Source organism: Zootermopsis nevadensis, unplaced genomic scaffold (assembly GCF_977971745.1).
Source record: "Zootermopsis nevadensis isolate Lab colony 2312 unplaced genomic scaffold, Znev_1.0 Znev_ptg000045l, whole genome shotgun sequence".
Lineage (NCBI taxonomy): Eukaryota > Metazoa > Arthropoda > Insecta > Blattodea > Termopsidae > Zootermopsis > Zootermopsis nevadensis.
Genome location: NW_028259177.1, coordinates 1,615,730 through 1,635,936, shown reverse-complemented (window position 1 = coordinate 1,635,936; position 20,207 = coordinate 1,615,730). Strand labels below are relative to the sequence as shown.

General features: G+C 34.9%; 3 protein-coding genes across 3 annotated transcripts in view; 1 reads left to right on the top strand and 2 right to left on the bottom strand.

Annotated features, from left to right (window-relative positions):
* Positions 1-20,207, bottom strand: part of LOC147871614 (TBC1 domain family member 4-like) — a 259,104-nt gene that overhangs the window by 144,841 nt on the left and 94,056 nt on the right. The window lies entirely within an intron of this gene.
* LOC147871618 (speedy protein A-like) lies at positions 2,951-5,600 on the top strand. Its single transcript, XM_087360524.1, has 4 exons — positions 2,951-3,451; positions 3,908-4,079; positions 4,595-4,796; positions 4,882-5,600. The coding sequence occupies exons 1-4, from the start codon at positions 3,378-3,380 to the stop codon at positions 4,929-4,931; spliced, it is 498 nt and encodes a 165-aa protein (XP_087216650.1). The 5' UTR covers positions 2,951-3,377; the 3' UTR covers positions 4,932-5,600.
* The window catches only part of LOC147871616 (uncharacterized), a 34,649-nt gene continuing 21,451 nt past the window's right edge, over positions 7,010-20,207 (bottom strand). Inside the window, exons 4-13 of the mRNA XM_087360601.1 lie at positions 19,945-20,148; positions 18,816-18,946; positions 17,861-17,957; positions 16,816-16,965; positions 15,645-15,807; positions 14,242-14,401; positions 12,910-13,026; positions 11,914-11,994; positions 11,744-11,831; positions 7,010-10,416 (exon numbers count right to left, since the gene is read on the bottom strand). Coding sequence (XP_087216727.1) covers positions 8,101-10,416; positions 11,744-11,831; positions 11,914-11,994; positions 12,910-13,026; positions 14,242-14,401; positions 15,645-15,807; positions 16,816-16,965; positions 17,861-17,957; positions 18,816-18,946; positions 19,945-20,148 — 3,507 coding nt within the window. The 3' untranslated portion in view covers positions 7,010-8,100. The remainder of the gene's footprint in view (positions 10,417-11,743; positions 11,832-11,913; positions 11,995-12,909; positions 13,027-14,241; positions 14,402-15,644; positions 15,808-16,815; positions 16,966-17,860; positions 17,958-18,815; positions 18,947-19,944; positions 20,149-20,207) is intronic.

Sequence of the window (20,207 nt, the reverse complement as noted above, 5' to 3'; positions counted from 1 at the left end):
TGTTGTCATTTCATCCCTCTTAGATGCATTTATTCTCCTCTTAAACCTCAAATCTACGCCCTACTCCAAACATCATAGACCACCTTTCAGACTTATACAAAGTGACTTTAAATAACCTTAGTTGGTAAGATTTGAGGTTTTTACAGTGAATATGAAGATTAGAACCTTAGTTGGCCTGACAAAGAGTTATTATTCTTTAACACTGGCCGTGAACTTTGCCTTTCAAATAAAATTTCTGCATCAGTGCATTCGTTTTTCACATAATGTAAATGGCAGAGATTATATCGTCCCTCCCGAAGTTAACCATAATTTATTATTAATTTTAGTATGCATCGCTGTGAGGCGTAGGCACTGAATGTTCAGAGCCTAAGAATGGTGAAAATTAGATTCAGATGCAAATTATTTCTGCTGATTTAAATACAATTGCTGTGACACTCTATGTTAGATGCTCCAATCTATTCCAGATTAAATTAGGATTTTTTAATAACTCTAATGGTAATAATCGACATTACTTAGCGTGTTATAATCAAATTCTCAGGCAACTATCTCGGTGCCTTGTTCAGTCTATCGATTAGCCTGTTAGAGCACTAAAATATAATTACATCACTCTGCGTATTAGCTATTCAATAAAATATGAATCGAAGTTATTTATCATAAGCAACCATAAAATAGACTCGTTACCCAAAATAATGACACGTTATTACGAACTGGCCACTTTCAACACAAGTGCCAAATCGGGTAACAAACTTCTTGGCAAATGAAGTTTACGGTGTTTGGCTTTCAAGTTCGGTTTTGGGGCATAATTCCGTTGCTGTAGTTAGCATCCTTGCTTCGTTTTTGCAACACGGAGGCCTGATATTTTGACAAATTTTACTCAGGCGCTCCAAGCAAATTCTGGACCACTACAACTACTACTCTCCACTCAGTTCCATGACATTCAGTACTTCGTGAAAAACGTATGTAGTTTCAAAGATAAATCAGTCCTTGAGCTTAATTAAACGTCACACCGTGAACATTTATGATGGAGTGGATATGTAGCGCCACGAATTTATAACATCATCACTACATGCAGATGAGTCGTAATCTTCAAATTAACCAGGCTACCCTACAGAACCCAGGTACCCGTTAGATAGAAAGTTGTGCACATTAGGAACTGGTCTGTACACGATGGTAAGAAGACATTATTTCTACCCCTCCTGGGAATCAAAACCTTGTCGTCCAGCCCGTAGCCTTTTCTACAGCCCTACTATGTGAGCTGTCTCGTCTGTAGTTAGAAAGGAATTGTAAAATAACTTAAGATTCAATCATTGATGCAATTATTCCCACACGAAATTTCTCTTTTATTTTATAATCTCAATATTGATAAAAACATTTTATCGTAAATGGAAGGAGAATGAAACGCCTGTCTTCCGTTTAGAAATTACTGACGTGTGACATTAATGTATTTACGGTCAAAGCTAGTACAGCCTATGGTATATGAGTGCATTTGTCTATTGCATTTCCTTTGTTTTAAATTACTAAAGTGTGAAATTCAGGATTACAATTTACCGACGTCTAATCCTCTTATGTCTAACTGCATTAGTGGAGATTTAGCGCGTCATAGCATGATGATGATAACATAATGCTTTATACGGTCAAACTGTAAAATTTAATAGTCTCATTTAAGAATTCTACAATGTTCTATGCGCAAAATCTATCAAAGAATCTGTTACGAGCATCAGCTTAGCTTAGAAGGGGCTTTATTTCAATATTGAGACCCTGTCAAAAGCAATGTCACATTCTGTAGACTTAGTTAATATTTTGATAAATCTATAAGCGTAGAAATCGGTGGCATTCTTCATTTATTTTACCCCAAAACTGAATAAGGTTCTTTTTTAAAATGACTGATTCAATTAATGTTTGGGCGGGAACAACTGGCTGTATCTTAATAGGATTTTACAAGGCTACAGATGCCGCTCATTTGCGCTTATTTGGAGGCTGTACTATTTCCAAAGCAACAGATCACATTTTAATTAATTAATTTTGGGCAATGTTCATGATCATATGCGAGACAACCGTGCATAACAAGCCCGAAAATTACGCAGATTATAAGTGGGATTTCAGGATCTGGTATTATTGAGTGCGAAGATGGCTGTCTTCTGGTTTGCTATGTCTGTGATTAACCTAGATTTGTATTTTGTGCTAAGAAACAATTTCATTATAACAATAATTGGAATTGATCTTTCCACATTTGTATTGTGTGTTAAACTCACTAAACAATTCCTCTTCATTTCCTTTTATGTTCATCTGAACGTTCATACCAAGCAGACTGAAACACCACGAATTTGATTCGCCTCAAGTTGACCTCATCCCCAATTCTGACACTTTTATTAATCTGTTTCACCAGGTACGACAAACATGTTTTGAATATGTGCATTATACAAATAAAGATCATTATACGTCCATCCACTGTGCCACAGAACAGCTGCTGTTATCAGGAAATGTATATAAGATGGGTCGTTTTCCAGTGATGCCATATTTGAAAGAAAATAACACTATAACGATGTTGTCGTTGTGTTATAAACACAAGCATACCTTTCAGAAAGTCCACAGGTGTATAGTCGGTATGAAACATGCTGAATTTTGAAAAGTACAACACCCATTTTACCATTGGTGACAATCATTTGCTTTGTGATGTCTTCAGATACGTCACTTTACTTTTATCCTATACGAAAATATCATAAACGAAAACAGACATGAAGACATTTAAAAGAAAACAACCAGCCAGTTGCAAAATCAGTCTCAAATTTAATCATGGCTCAACATACACAATTTAACTTGCCTGCAATACATTTGTTACTTGGTCTAGGAAACACGGAGTTTTCCTCCGGGGGCTTCCCCGGTTTCTCCGTGGTATCCCAACAATTACTCCATTCACACACAGAAGAATGCAATGGCAAACGTGTGTAACATATGTTACAATAAGTATCTTGCTACAAACCTGATTATAATATTCTAATATTTTATCAAATAATAATAGATTTGAATGAGATGCACAAATTAAATCAAACTATGATACTGATAGCAGTAATAGATAATGAATTTCTGTTTAGTGATTCAACTCGATACTGAAAGATTAAATTAACTTTTACATACAGCTTTTCATCAGCCACTGTGGCCAATATAGAAATTAAATTTAAGTTCAGAGCTGTAAGCTAAATGGGATTTATATTCAGCTGGCTGGCAAGCAGCTACATGTTGAAGGGACTGTATTATTAACAAAAAATTAATTTTGCACATGCATCTCTCTTAATGTGTCTCAAGATAAAGTTCCGGTAATCCAGGAATTTCTCAAGAATGATACGTGTTCAAAACTTGCTGATAAATACCTCCTGGCCATGGTTTTCACTTACTTCAAACGAGCCCAGTATGCTCCACAGGAATTCACATGCTATAATTTCTTTGTTGCATTGTAAGTGACACAAATTATGTAAGTACTGAATTGAATGTATGTACATAACAGAACCTGACAAAATTAATGGAAATGTAATATTTTGAATGATTTTTAATGCTACACAAATTTAATAGCATGAAGGAAAACCACTTTCACCATTGATGGTAATTGGATTCTATGCAGAATAAGTTTGATACAGTTCATAGCTTCACAATGAATTTCCCTAAAACCGATTTCAATATTATTCTTCCATATTTAACTTGGTCACCCTAACAATTGAAGTCAAAAAATAAAGATTATGAAAATCAATATGTTTTTTCTCCAATCCTTGAGCAGACCGTTTTAAAATAACCCAAGCCTCTGTTGCCATTACCAATTGCAAACAAATAAAAAATTAAGACAGTTTAAGAAACTATTTCCTTTTCCACTTTATGGCTACCAATATGAAATGTAATTTTTTTATGGAAATGCCAGATTCCTGGCCCATGACACAGAAGAAGATGATGAAGATATAAAGTGTGAGCTGTACGTGTGGACCTTCGGATTTCACTGGCAGTGGCAGTATCAAGAGTTGCTTACAAGCAGAGAAACTCTCTGGAAGGTTATTGGCCATCGTGGTATTGTCAGCAGAGCATGCTGTGAAAAGGTATGCCCAATGAAGCTTACTTATGCACTGCCAGATTCTCCACCAGCCAAAAACTTCTGATCTGACTATAACAATTCATACGCCAATGGGTAGATATCAACGTTTTGGAGAAACACGCAACCTCAAACTTCAGGGCCAAAGTTAGCCACATGAGTCCACACAGAATTACAAAAAAGAAGACCATCAACATGACAGAATTTCAAAAACGGCTTTCGGTAGCTTTTAAGTTTCCGAGACAGCATATATAAGCGCGTGTAGTGTGAGGTATTTAACACCGATGCAATATGTGGGAGCAAATGTTATTTTGACATACTGACAACCACTTCACTTCTTTGGGTACAGCGACCATTAACAGACACACACTGATACATTCTAAAAGGTATAAAATATAAATTATATAAAAGTACTGCAAAGGGATTTGATGCCCTCCATTGACAAAAGCGCAATGAATCGATGTTGTCACAAATCCTTAAAGAAACATCAGCTTGTTAAAGGTTACACGATTCCTATGACAGGTAATGTCGCTCCAGCCAAACCATCCTATATGGCAGAGGAACAGAGCTGAAATTCATGCTGGGGCTAACCGACCATATGATGAAACAAGTGAATCTGCTTGCTCCAGCTGTTGTAAACTGAAATCCGTCATTAAGACCACTGATTCTGACGTCTTTGAAAGTAGCGATGATACAGACAGCATTAGCAGTGACAATCTCAGAGGTAAGAACAGAAATAATTTGGACTTTTAAATACAAACATTACCTCAATATTCATTATTTTTACTTGACTTCTTAATTTGCTGCAGAGATTTCTCAGTCACCAGTCAACATCTGTGAAGTGTTCATGAATGAATAGATGATAAGAATGGAACCAGTTATGAAAATTCAGTTACATCAAAAATCCATGACCACCTCCATGCTTCTGAAAAGAAGTCAACTGAACAAATATTACAGTTAATGAACCCAGATTTTAATTACAACCTGTTGTTTAATAATTGTTTTCAATGTCGATTAAAGTAATGTTTTCATATTGTATAGAATATGATGAATTTGAATTCGTGCAAATTGTCACAAAACGTCCTTTAAAGAGACCAATTACACCAACAGGCAGTTTCAGACATTTGATATGAATAAATGCTCTAGACACAGTTTTAATATTCCAAATTCACAGCACTGATAAACATGAATGAAGTTTCTTTTTAATTATAAACCAATAATATGTTCACATTACTTTATTATATAATATTTTATAAATGTGAAATTCTACGAACTCATCAGACTTTAACAATTTGCCCAAAATCAACAAACATTAATAAAAGTGTCTATACGACAGGGTCTGAATGACCATGTTCGCAAAATATTCATTAAAAAATACTTTAGTATGCAGCACCTAAAGTTAACAGCTAAGCTGATTTTAATTTTCAAAAATCTGAAGCACCCAGGTTTTAAATGTAAATATGCAATCTTGCAACGGAGTACAATAGAATGTCATTTATCTGAATTAATTAAATGTGGATGTTATGGGATTTACAGAATAACCAGACAACAGTTGTACCAAATAAATGAACTAAAGTTTTCTGTACAATTTGAGATAGATTTAGTTCATAATGTGTAGATAATAAGAAAATAATTAATGAACTGGATGTACAAAGATGCAAAAATTTGCATTTTATATTTAACCCAAGAATGAAAATGTTTTGTTTAAATTAATTTTGATTCTTAAATGATCGTTTTTCACCCATCGCTTTACTGTATCTAGATGTCGGAGTATGTACTATGTTCACTTTTAAAATCTTGCCTAAATTTACTGTAGATCAGGCACCTCATATGGGAATACTTTGATAGCTTTGAATAAAGGTTTATAAGGTGTGTCATTAAACTTGTGCATATTTTCCTACATCTGATAATTTATAATATTTAAAAACACACATTTCATAAGCTGGTTCTGCTTCCATAATCATGTGAAACCTACAACATAGTCACTTGGGGCCACTGAAAAGAGCTAGTATCAAACAATGTGTTTTAAACACATTCTGGGTTGCTTTAATTAATAGACAAAGAACAATGTCCAAGAATATTCATAATTTTAATCTTTATATCCTGTTACTATTGTCATCATTTATATAATATGAATGCATACCTGAATTTTAAATCAGTATTCTTTTAAGTGTCATATGTTCATTGTCATTGTGTTAGTCTGTTCATGTTTTCAATTTATGAGTGTAAGAAAAATAGTAATTTAAATGTATAGTTTATAAAGACTGAATTTAAAATGTTACTGTTTTAAACTACTAATAAATAGTTACCCATGTATACATACAGTATTACTGTTGGTTTAAAATTTGTGGGAAAACAAATATAATTTTGCCAATTTCACTTTCCTGGTATCTGCATCTTGTCGTGGTCATGGGGCTTGAGTACCTCAGTGACCCCAAGAGCTACTGGTAGGGCCTCCCTAGCCAGATTGGTCGAGGGGGAGAGGTCAGGTGCCCTAGTCCTCCAGGTTGGGGGTTGGTTGCAAGGCTAACAACCTTGCACCGTAAAAAGGAAAATGTTTCAAAACCTCGATCAAAGCCTCGTACAGACAGACCTAACAGAGGACCGAATGGAAGAGGAGAATTGAGGCCATGGACCGAATACGGACCGGAGAGCCATAGGAGAATTTCTCTTTCCATGTAAAGTAAACCATACCAAGTACAAACTTAAAAGTTGTGTGCACATAATGAAAATTGTCCCTCCTTTCTTACCTTCATTCCCTATGGCTCACCGTTGCATCCATAACCCAAGACCCTCAGTGCCTGAATGACAACTGGCTGCCTTGTGCTGCCATCTGTGACCAAACCATTACTGTCAGATATGTAAGCTAAGCACATGTGCTTACATGCATCTTTACATATCTTCAAAATGTTCAATGTAAAATAACTTTACAATGACAATGATATAAACATTGTTTTATTGAATACAGTCATAAAATAGTGTTATACAAACAAACTTTTTTTTTACATGAATCCACTTTGTTACAGTCTCTAGAACAGTTTAATTCAAAATTGCACAAAATATAACTTGACCAATAAGTACAAATAATGCAGAATTAGGCCAGGATTTTATCACATTTCATGTTCAGATCCCGAACGATACAGTCAAGAGATGGAAAAATATATATGTACTAGCAGTTAGCATACAAAGATATCAAAGTACATTATTTTTAAGACAGTTTACCTCATGAAATTTTTAATTTCTTCAGGATCAAATTATAATTATTACTAAAAAGATTAATGCCATCCATATTAAAAGCAGAGATGGGATATACCCATGCATATACATTGTACCACACAGAGAACAAAATATTTACTCTTCATAACGCAGTAAGTTGTACGCATCAAGATACAATAAACTGCTAAGTAAGAAATCTGTCAACTAGTTTTGTACAAAAATGCAAACCAATTACTTCATTACATTAACATAGTACTACCGGTTACGTCATTTGTAGAAATCAAATTCATGTGGACACGTTTTAGAAGAAATAAGACACATCAAAAAGTACTCTTTTTATTTAATGTGACCTGAACATTTGCTTGTAAAGATAAAAGACACTAAGAAACCCATTCATTTGCTGAAGAAACCAAAATAGAAAAATTCTTAAATTTGTTTCTGCTTGTGTACAATATTTCTTTACAAAAATATGCATATGACAATTCCCATCCCAACTCACAAGATAAACCCCTGTCCTGATTTAAAAAATTCCTATTAAAAATTAGGCCTCAATAATTAAAAATAATTTTCTCAATAACACAAAACCAGCAAACTACCCTGTGTTATGATCAAAGATGAAACTCTTGCTAACTGCATACAGACTATAAGACATCAAATAGTTTCCGTATATAAATTACATTCCACTGAATTATACTAGTCATAATGATAGAAAGTTCTATAAATTGACACTTGATATAAAGAAATCGTAGCATTATTTGGCACATGAAGAAATTTACTTTTCACTGTTTACATTAGATCTATGAGAGATTTTGTTATTTGATACCGAAGAGTCTGGGACTTTGTCTTTTGGGAGATGCAACAGTGGTTCCATAGCCAAAATCGGCCACAGCTTTCATTGGGGTTTGGTGATGACAACCACTTCTGTCAGTGGAAAGGAGACTGCCCTTTGGTGTCCTGCAGAACTGACTTGGGGACTTGGTGAGTAAAGCTTTCTTAATATATGGCATCTCCCTCGGGGTTCTACACCCTGAGCAAGTCACCACAGATGGATCTTTAATGGTGCAATGTGGAATTTGACTATTAACTTCAATCCTGTTGCAGTCTTTCAGAGGAGAGAAGGATGTCTTACACACTGCAGGAGAACACACTTCTTTCAATGTATTAGGCATATTGGCTTGAGCGAATGTAAGTTGAGAGTCTTCCTTTACATCCTTGCCACTCTGAGATCCCATATTTGGCTGTATGCATGTATTATCACAAGGGAACAGAACATTCTCCTTCTCTGTACTTAACCACTTTATCGGAACGGTAAGATTTGCTTTAACATTTGTACAAACTCTGCCACGTGTCAGCTTCATTCTGTTATGCTTTCTACGGATTGTTGCGGCTGGACTTCCTATGGATATTGGATCTGCCTTGGATGGTGACTTCCTTACTTTCAACTTTTGTTTTTGGTGAGAACCATTTGGACTTTTCATTCCATGCCTCCGTCTAGGTGTGCCCATCTTCTTCAGGCTACCTTTAAAAGAATCTTGCAAATCACTTACGCCAGACTTTGCTACTAATGAGGAATGAATCCTTTGAACTGACTTGCTATGACTTGATCTAGAGACGCTATGTTTCTTGGTAGGAATATTTCCGGAATATTGGATTCCTACAGATCGAGTAGCATTTGCATTACATCCAAACACACTCGGAATATGTACAAGTCGTTTTGTTTTAGAATCAGTCATAGATTTCTCTTTCTCATGATATCCTAAACTGCAATTTGCTTTTGCATCAAAAAACTTCATTCTTTCCAAAACCATTCCTGCATTCTCGATCCTTAATTTTGCTACAGAAGCTCTGCCTGTAACAGGCACTTCTTCCTTGATGTTTTGGTCACCATTGAAGAAGACGTCTGCTGTTTTCCATTCACCATCTTCCTGTTGTTTTCTTCTATCAACAATATCAGCATTTACTTTTGGGCCGAGTGAGCTGTGAATTGTGGTTTGAGCAATGTTACCATCACTGTTGGATTTCATAACATCTGTAAAATGTTCACTTCTAAAGCTCTGATTTCTGAACGCCCATTCAAAACCATGGAAGGAGGAAGCCCTCCGAGCTTTACTTCTTGTCATGGGACCAACTACTTTCCTACACACATCAAGATACTGAGTCAAATCCATCATATTCATCATCTCATCATCCAATAGACAGGACTGGTACTTTTGCAATATCTCTTCAATTCCACCCTCAGAAGGTTGGTCATGCTGAGATTTGCAAGCTATTCTTTTGTGCTCAGTGCTGACAGCATTTCTTGGACTTGGTTGAGGCAAGCCTGTGAAAACTGCATTGGGCCTGCTCCTCTTTAAATTAGTGCGTGGGCACAACTGGTTGATCTCAGTACAGCTGGGTATTACAGCCAAGTGCCATGACATGTTTCTTCCTAACCCATTATTTTCTGATGATTTTCTGAAGACAGGTTTTGCATTTTTTTTTGACCTACGCCTGATGGTGCCAATTTTTCGTGCACTCGGTGATCTTATAACTTTATTCTCTAGGCTCCGATGAATCCTTAGTTCCCTGCTCAGTCGCCTGGCAAGGTGATCTGCTGAAGCGTCGCCTAATTTCTCAGATTCAACTAAAGTTCTTTCATATGCAGTCTGAACCAATTCTGTGTTATTACTGGCTTCAGTGCTAGATGGTACATTTAGAGGGCATGCACTTGAGTCAGTGTCACTGGCAGATCTCATGTTTCCAAACTCTTGTAATATTCTGTTCTCAATGGTAGATAATCTGTTCTTAATCGCTTCATATTCACTCTTTGGAATACAAACAAATTCTGTCTCATGATGATCTGGTTGTAATACATGAATAGGATCATCGCACAGATTGACTTGTGCGCCCTGAATGACTGGAACACATCGGTTTTCTACTTGGGCCAGTTCCCTATCACTAGTGATGTCAACACCAGACCCAATTGAGGGTGAAAACACTGGTATAGCTGATAGATTTAAAAGTTTCTTTCTGGCCCAGGGGCCTGCACTCCAGCTTCGCTCCAGAGAACTTCCTCGACTTGCATGATCCGAATGGCAGGTTATGTCTGAACCAAATGGATTACACACAACAGCCAATTCCTCAGGTTTCTGAAACATGAGTTAAGGCTGTCAATGTGATATTTGTGAGAGAATTCCAGAGCATTTAGAAAAATTCTAAAATACACATTGTATGTTTTTCTAAAATAATGTATCTGAAATTCTATCCATGGAACATGCACTCAGAAAGCATGAAGTGTAACCACAATCACCTGGAACACTTTCAAGCTTTAGGCAAAATCTAAAATTACTGAATGTGTCATGTAATATATAGTATTCGTCTAATCTACTGGTAAATAACAGTTTGAGTAGTGTTTCACTAAAATACTTTAAGGAATATTACTAATAATATAACTACCAACAAAGTTCTTCATGGAATTGCATTACCACGAATTAATGGAACAGTTGACTATGATACATATTATTTATATACCCACACACAAATCAAAGAAGCATGAACAAATAAATACAAAATTAGCAATCAGATACTTGTTTAAAATGATGTATTTTTGCATATTTTATCATATGCCACATTCTGATAATTATGAATCATAAAAGATTTACTCAGAAGATGTCTGTTTTCTGGGTCGTTGTGCCATGTAGTCTGGCAGCAAGGACCTCTGAAATATCGGTAAACTTCTACCAGATTACACGGCGCAACAACCCAGAAGACAGACATCTTCAGACTTACCGCCGTGAAAACCTCAAACCCTACATAAATTTATTCACTTTAACTAACAGCCCTTGTAAAACATATTTCTCGATATTAACAATGCTGTAACTTGTTGTTAAGACTATTTCTGAGTTTTTATGCAACAGTTTTGAGTGTTCAGGAGGTGCCAAAAGACAGAACAGCAACAGGTAGTATTTTGTGGATCACACTTTGAAAATTGGTCCAGAAAGACATACTAATTACATACTGACAAAATTAGGATGAGGTACCCTGTAATTATGATTATCCCAAAAAATAATGCACACTGTACTGGCACTGGTACCCGGATGATGTATTTGTTGCCAGGAAACATGTCCTATTAAGGTTGTCGGTATTTGTCAGTAATTATTACTGTCAGCTCATAGTAAAAGATTACTTAAGCAAAGGCAATGTCAAGTATCTCACTAATGACTGATCTCATTTAAGAAAAATATTAAGAATTATGCGAACCCATTTTCAAAACAAGGCGTAATTTAGTAGCATTGCCAAGGGGATTCAATAAATTGTTATAATTTATAACCTTGTAGTGAGTAAATGTGACACAACTGGAAAAGATTGAGAACCCCTGCTTTAATACAAAATAGAAAACATGCAGGAAAGGCTGGATTCTCTCTTCTGAAGACAAGATCAGTAGAACTTCTAATGAACAATTCCATGCTTTCTTACTTGCTTCTTCCCAGACCAACTTCCAACACTTAGTTGAGTCTTCTTCCAGCTGTCGTATGTGTCTTTACCATTATTCTTCTTTATAACACTGTAAAGAAAAATATTTTAATTTTCTTTACATGAATGTGAGAAGTAGTAGTAACTGTAGTTCACAAGTTCACACCTTTTACCTTTCAGTATGTAACTTTGGTGTGAAGAATCTTCTGTGCCGCTGTTTCACTGACTGTGGACACTTTACTTTCCTGCTGGGGCTGTGGACAGATGATGAAACCATTTTTAGCAGCACATGAACTGTACACAGTAGATTAACTATTTCAAATATTTTAGTTTGAGAATAATATTGGTAGTGGGAAAGCAAAGGAGTTTCAAGGATCATGTAACTGTTTTACAAATTTGACAGTTATTTTAGTTATAGTCTATGAATGGCTGAATAAAGTACACTTGTACAGACATAATAACAACTTTAATGTAATTTGAACACTGATTCTGAAATTGCCTGTCATGACTATACAGAGGTTACTACACTCTGTAAACTCTTGTGTATGCCATTACATTTATATATACTGTAATAATTATTGAGAGTAACTAAAAAAAATGAGAAAAAAAGAAAGGGCAAAAGCAGCACAAGGAAATTGATACTGAAGGTTGAATACAATGTTAAATTTCAAAATAAGCTGTACATAGTCATCCATTTTATACTGATTTGTGAAAATTCAGTAGTTTAGGAAAATAAATTTTGCTTGTATAAACAAAATTTCCAGGTGTCTATGTAAAAAAATGTATATTCTTTAACTTTCTGAGCACAAAACAAAACAGCATCTCATGAAAAAATAATTGCAAAATAATTGAAGCTAAACTGTAAATGAAAATATAATACTGAAACAAGTGCACATACTAATCCACCTATAGCCGCAATAAATTAAGCAAAACAATAAGGACATGGCAATTAAATGAAAAGGACAGAAGCAATCTAGCTTTGTAATTCCAAAGAAGAAACACAAAATTAACACATATGTTTATACACTCAATTAAACATTTCATGCATTTAAACTGAGTACCATACAAGAAAGAACACCACAAGTGTGAAAAAATTGCATGTCTCGAACAGACAAACCTCAAGTTGTACAATACAAAAACCATGCAACAAGCGCTCCAGAGCTACTTACTTTGGATGTGAACAAACCGGAGACGAAACATACAAGTCATGTGCCATGGATCTAGAAGGAGTATAAGGAATGTTGGCTAGTGCTACACTCTGGGGGAGAATTTGCAAAACATCCTGCCTGGAACACCAACATGCATACTCAAAAACATCATCACACAAAGCATGCAAGGCATATGCAAAATTTTTCAAACATAACACAGAACCCATCACATACAGCTAATTTACATACAAAGGCATATTTACTTTCAGTATCAGGTATGCATACAAATACAATTATGTACTGTATCCATAATTATATTTTTTGTTTTATTTATTTTCCTCACTTCTTCTTAATGCATCCAGCCATAATCAATAACAACAATCAGAAGATGAGAACAGATCATACTCCTGAGGTTTTATACAAATAAAATAAACCTAAGACACTGAACAATATCAAAAATTATGAGATAATAGTCAAACATTGTCATAAACCTTTACAGCATATGACCGACATCTGTATCATCTCAGCAATTACACAGAACTACATGTCATCACAGTGACCGAACAGTCATGTGACTCACCTCAAAGTAATCACACAGCAGGAAGGTCTTTGTTACTGCAGCCAACATTTTTACAGACTTCTCAAAAAACATAAGCCACAAATTCATTTTCTGTATCAAGATGCCTACAAAGTGCAATAAAACTCCTATAAAACAAACCTTCCTTTCCCCCATAATAAAAATTTTCAATACTAACTGGATGCTAACCACCACATTAAGAGGTCCCACACACAGAATTAATATCTAAAAGTTATTAAATTGTGATGGGATATATAACATGCACGGCCAGAAAAGACACAGCACCGATATGAAAAACCATATATACAGTCGCAAGATGTCTTTATCATCTGTGTCACAGCAAACACAAAATCTAGCTGGTTGTGAGTTTCTGCAAAATACCGCAAAACCATTAATTCTGGAATTGAAATCCATCTGGTATAACCCTGTAATACAAACATTTAAATTCCCTGTTATCATATGATAAAGGTTAATATTGAAGTACAATTCATTCAACTATCCTCTGAGTAGCTAAGCCTGCTAAGAGCTGTTATCATATCTCAACATAAAATTTAAGCCACACTGAGGTATTCTTTGTCTTTAGAGACAAGACATATTACAACAGGAAGAACATAAAGCATGAAAGAATAAAATTTGATAATGATGCAGGCTTGCTCATTTCCAGGTTCTGGCTCACAAAAGCATCAACATAACAAATTAATGTAAATAAAAGAAATTATATTTACAAAGGCAAAGCCAACAATGAATTGCAGAAATAATACAGAAATTGTACAAACCTCTTCTTGCTTGAAAATGCACTAGTTACTTCAGCGGCTTTCCGTTTCTTGCTTAATTTAACATAGGGTGTTGAAAAATCAGGTGTGGATGTAATAAGGTGACCCTCATCTACTTCTGGAGTTCCCTTTCCAACCATTTTCTTCAATCCATTCAACATACCTGTGAGAACATACCACAAAGCAAAGATTTAGACACCACCAGAATTGTTACATGCATTATTCCAAATAATTCATTGCACTCTATATACCTCATGATCAGTTAGAAGTGGGAGAAAGAAACTGAAAATAAAGTGAGATTTGAGGTTCTCACAGCAATGAATATGAAGATGACTGTCTCCATCATCGATGGAGGCAGCTAGCACCTCTGAAACATCAGCAAACTTCTACAAGACTATACAGCACAAACCAGAATAATCACCTTATAAAAATTAAGTGCTTCTTTTCATAAATATTTATATCCATATCATTAATAAACAAAATTTTGTGAATGGTCGATGAACACAAAAATACTTTCAACACATTCCATACAAATTAATCCAAGTTCCAATTTCCAAAATGTTATTATTGAATAGCCAAGTATGCAAAGTGTGATGAAAGGGGGAAAAGTTGACAAAAATTAAAACGTTCCCAAAAGCTGCTGATTCTTTGAAATTGTAAACTTTATTATATGAAGCCCAGATTTTTTCCTAAATTCCAGTTAAAAATGCTTCATTGTGACTGGTGACAGAAGACTGCATGCCTAATAAACTATGAACTAGTAGAATCTACAAAAAGAATAATTATTGTAATCAGCCTTGTGGTAAGTATGTTTAAATTGTGATAGCTTCAGTTAAGGGACACCTTAAGTAAAATGTGCAGATTTTGCAAATATCCACAGGAAGGTTCAATATAATAGGCCATGCAAAAGCTAAGGCAGTTACTTGTCTGACTACTATCACAAAAGCCAAGAACAATCCATTTCAGATTTTTGGTGGACAAAATGATACTGGGACAAGTTTTCTTTAAATTGTTTGATTTCCCATTAGTATCATTCCACCACTGCTCCATATACACACATGCACCACCAGCAGACTGAATAATGGACCCATTAATAACTGTAGTGCCATAAAGGCAGTCTCCCCCTTCAGAACAATAACAATCAGTTCTTTAGCCATTTAGAGAAACAAGTATTAATAAGGTTTGTAGCTTACTTTCTGCTGTTTCCAGATTTTACCTAAAGAAGGCAATAATCATTACCTGTCAAGCAAATTCTGTATATGAATGGCCTACTTTGCAAGTGTGTTATTTTGTGGCAAAAACATTATACTACTTTTATGCTCTTTTTTTTCATTTTGCTGAGTCTGCAGTCATACAGCTAACATCATATCTAAATGTATACAGAAGTTAACAAGTAACAAACACACGTGTTTTTGATCCACTTTGCTTTTTCTTCTTTTTCTTGCTCTGCCTGGATGAATCACCATCTTGCTCATCATTGGACAAGGAAGGGACAGAGTTGTTTGCTGCCAATCTTTCACATATGCTCTCCGGAAGATTTCCAATTTTATCAGCATTACTTATCAGCAGCTACATACAAAAATACGTGATAAATTTTAGTGCTGTGTAATGTAATGTTCATATTGCCACAGATCATGAAAACTACTAAACATTTTCAGTACAGATAAATTAGAAGTTCCTTTATACTCCTTCAAAAATATCAGTGATCTGGGAAACATTTTTGCCAATTATCTGTAATAAGTTAAATATGTGAGCCAGCGGCAACCACTTATGAATCTTTATAAGTTAAATTCTTATTTAAATTTAAAAATCTCCACAAAAAGAGGTCAGCAATATTCAGAAACTCAGTTTTAAAAAATTTGATGTAATAGTCAAATGTCAGTAATATGTACATACAACACATAAACACATTCAATTCTGAATGCCTGCTTCACTTGCCCCAAACAACTAAACACATAATTTTCTCCAACACTTTCTAACAGAACCACATTTAACTTACATTATTCTTATAATAATAACAGCAATAAAGAAAAAGTAATTCAACATACACTAAACTACATTAACTCATAATGACAACCACTACATAGTAGGCTGTTTAACAACACTGTAGCCTTCATCATTCAGACATGAAGCCACAACCGAAAGCACTTATGCGATCATAAATCATTACAGCAGCATTTACTGGTCATATTTAGCGTAAGTCATTCTAGGCCCATATCAGAATTAAATGGTAGCAATCAGCCAAAGACCGACTGTCACTGGCCAGCATTCAGAAAGCTACAGAAGTATCTGAGGGTGAAAATGTGCTGTGTAAAGTGACGACCACACACGCTGAACAAGAATTTATACCCCGTCAATGATACTCAGTTTAAATAAATGTTATAACAAGAGTTGCAACAAGTGAACTGCAAGAGAAATGAGAACACCTTAAGCATTAATCATGACCAACTTCACAAAATATTTTATCCTTTGTAGTCCAGTACCATTTGGAACAACTGGTTGCCAACCTAATTATTATTAAAAAATATACTACAAAAGTTAAAGAATTCTGCTTCAGGAAGACATTTGGTTACACACTTCAACAACTTCTACGTGATGACTGAGCCTTGATGTGCCATAGACAACTATCTTCTCTTCTACAGGCATAACTGAAGGAGCAATTATGAGTGCCAAATTTGTCACATCCACCTTGTTTGTGTCAGAATGAAATGCCACCTCTTGGAGGAACTGTAATAAAATACAACAGAAGATACAGTCACATCTCAGACAAATGTTACAAATGCCTGAACCAGTAAAATCCATAACAAAAATGCCAGATTTAGTGCTAATGTTATTTTATGTTTGATGCATGACTTAATTATTAAGAAGTATGATACGTAATCCACATCTAGTACCGAGGTCAAGAAAGAGTAGGAGCTCTACCTCCACTCCCCCAATGTGCCTACATGGCGTGTAGTGGGACAGCTTACTATGATACATAAAAATAAAAATTGTATGTTTTTTTTAATTTCAGCATATAAAGATTGGCTGCATTTCAAGACCTTCTTTTTTTGCTTCGTAGGTCTAAAAACATTCCCCGTAATTTATTCCTAAAACTTATTCTATATATAAAAATCATTCAGGAGGCAAAATTTGTGTGGAACATGAATCTCTGTTACTTTATAAAGATATTATTGAACATAGTGTTACAAATTAAGAAACAAATTCTGTAGTTGTATTTAAAACATGATAAATAAATATCAAATTGTAATGATCTATCAGGAACCGTTATCATCATCATCATCATCATCAAGGGTTCTATAGCCTATTACAGGCCTTGACCGCCCCACAGAATCAAACCAAAATAATTCATGTGATTAAAATGTTATTTCCATTTTCCTACACAATTACCAGAATTTAATTTGCATTCTTTCCAAAGAACTTTTACCTTTAAAACTTCAGCACTCTACACTGAACAGTACCATTAAAACCTCAAGTCCTACTTAGTGCAAATGTTGTTTTCATACCAAGTTTGTGCTGCTACTGTTGATGGCAGTGGTAGTACATGACAGAAGGATTAGAATTAACAAGTTCAACTGAAAGAGAAATCATACAAATCCCAAAATTAATGTTATATTCTCACCTGCATCAAATATGCCAGTGTGTTTATGTGTACAGTTGGTAAGAGCAGACATGTTAAAAGTATTCCTTCTGTTTTATTATCCTGTAACAGCAAACACCTGCAAAAAGTGTAATACAAAGTATTAGTACAGATCAGTCTTAAAAAGACAAATTTCAAACCCTTTATTTTTCATAGTTCCCAAAAGCCACATTCACATTCAAATGCACACTCTAATGGATTTTTATACCTGTTAATTTAGGCTTAACAGATGAATAGTGAAATTTTGATTAAAAATTTGATGTATTATTTCCAAATTTAGAACTTCTTATCTTCTCATCTGCTGTCTAAAAATGTAAATATTGATATAAACAAAATTATAATTTTGCCAGTAGTTTTGTATGGGTGTAGAACTTGGTCTCTGACACAAAGGGAGGAGCACAGACTGAGGGTGTCTGAGAACAGGGTGCTTAGGATAATATTTAACCCAAAAGGGGTGAATTACTAGGGGACTGGAGAAAGTTGCATAATGAGGAGCTTCATAAGTTATACTCCTAGCCAAATATAATCAGACTTGATCAAGTCAACGAGGATGAAATGGGCATGACATGCAGCCCACATGAGACAGAAGAGGACTCTATACAGGGTTTTGGTGGGCAAACCAGAAGGAAAGAGGCCACTAGGAAGACCTAGACGTTGGTGGGAGGATAATACTAAAATCAATCTTAGAGAAATAGGATGGGCTGGTATGGACTGGACTCATCTGCCTCAGGATAGGGTCCAGTGGCAGGCTCAAGTTAACGTGGTAATGAAACTTCAGGTTCCATTAAATGTTGGGAATTTTTGGCTGAGTAACCATTGGCTTCTCAGGAAGGACTCAGGAACATGTAGTAAGTTGTATTCTATGAATTCAGGCAAATTCATAAACCAATAAAAAGATTACAATCAGTGAAATAACTTCAACTTGCAGATCACTCACCTCAGCAGTACTTCATGGTATGCATGTGGTATAAGTGGCTCAGGTAGCTCCATAAAAAACATTTTCAAAATGTTTGCTACATCAATTACATGGTGTTCAGGCCCAAACATCTTGCCACATTCCACGGATGCCTGCACAAAATTCAAATGAGCTAATGGATGTAATGTGCCATAATTATTACTTTATATTGCTGAAAACTTAAAATTCTTATCAGACATGTAAGACTGAAAAAATGCACCCTTACTATTGACAAATACACGTTTTGTGTAGTACATGCACTCATAGTTTAAGAACAAATAATTTTGAAGAAACTAAATATGGTATGAATCCAAAGTTAGTCAGACTATAGGATGAGAAATAATTCATAAGTACGAAACATACAGATGAGTATAATTTTATAAATCAATTAGGATTCACAAATGATAAAGATTCATCATGAAAATGTAAAATATTACACTAGATCCATTGCAACACAACGGTTATGCTACTAATGACAATTTATATTTTGTAAGTAAGTATAGTAGCCTCTAAAAGGATTATGAGTCTTATTTTAACTGTAGGAATTCATCGAAACAATAAAAGGTATTTAAGAATCTTTTTAGTGTTACTTTACATTTCTCCTTTTTATCCAATACACATTTTGAGACTAGGTCATAGAATGATGAAGATTTTGATGCCAGCATAGTCCTTATTCCTTGTGTTTAACTGAATTTGTCTGGAAATGTTCCCGGTTATTTATGATGAAGATGATTAATGAAAATATATATTCAGAAGGACGAGGTAAATTTATACTTTCAGAAGTAGGCTTCTATACAAATTCCTTGATTTGGTACCAACCATAATTCTAATTATTTTATTTTGCATAGTATATATAATTTTACTGTTAGATGGATCACTCAAATATTATTCAACACTTTATTATAAAGTAAAAGTAGGCAAAGTACAATGATATCTATGTGCCAACGTCAAAAATACTGAAAGTTTTAGATGAAGGTTAAATGATTCTTCCCATTTATCTACACAACCTTCAAACTGTCAACAAAGGAAGTCCAGAAACATTAGCATTATGATAAAATGTCAGTAAATGTCCTTGCTAAATTGATACTGTAGTTTTCTAGATATATCATACCTTCAATTCTCTCTGTCGAGAAGTTGAGCCTGCTTTTCGAAAAATTCCTTCAGTTTGTATGTGCTGTTTTATATATGAACAGGCCCTTGCAACAAAACATGGGACTTCAATACCTGTTCCAGAATTTAGGAATACAACTTCATGGACAAGGTGATGAAGTGGCACCTTAAATACTTTCGTGTCTGTACTGCCGTGTTTAAGATGCTGAAAATATGGTAAAAATTATTATTAACTTATTCGAGACTGGAAATGCATGGCAATCT

What these genes read in the sequence shown, in the direction of transcription:
- LOC147871618 (XM_087360524.1), top strand. Translation starts at nt 3,378, where the DNA reads ATGGTTTTCACTTACTTCAAACGAGCCCAGTATGCTCCACAGGAATTC. An exon ending in TATAATTTCTTTGTTGCATT is followed by an intron (nt 3,452 to 3,907) that starts GTAAGTGACACA and finishes TGGAAATGCCAG; the next exon opens with ATTCCTGGCCCATGACACAG. An exon ending in TAGCAGTGACAATCTCAGAG is followed by an intron (nt 4,797 to 4,881) that starts GTAAGAACAGAA and finishes AATTTGCTGCAG; the next exon opens with AGATTTCTCAGTCACCAGTC.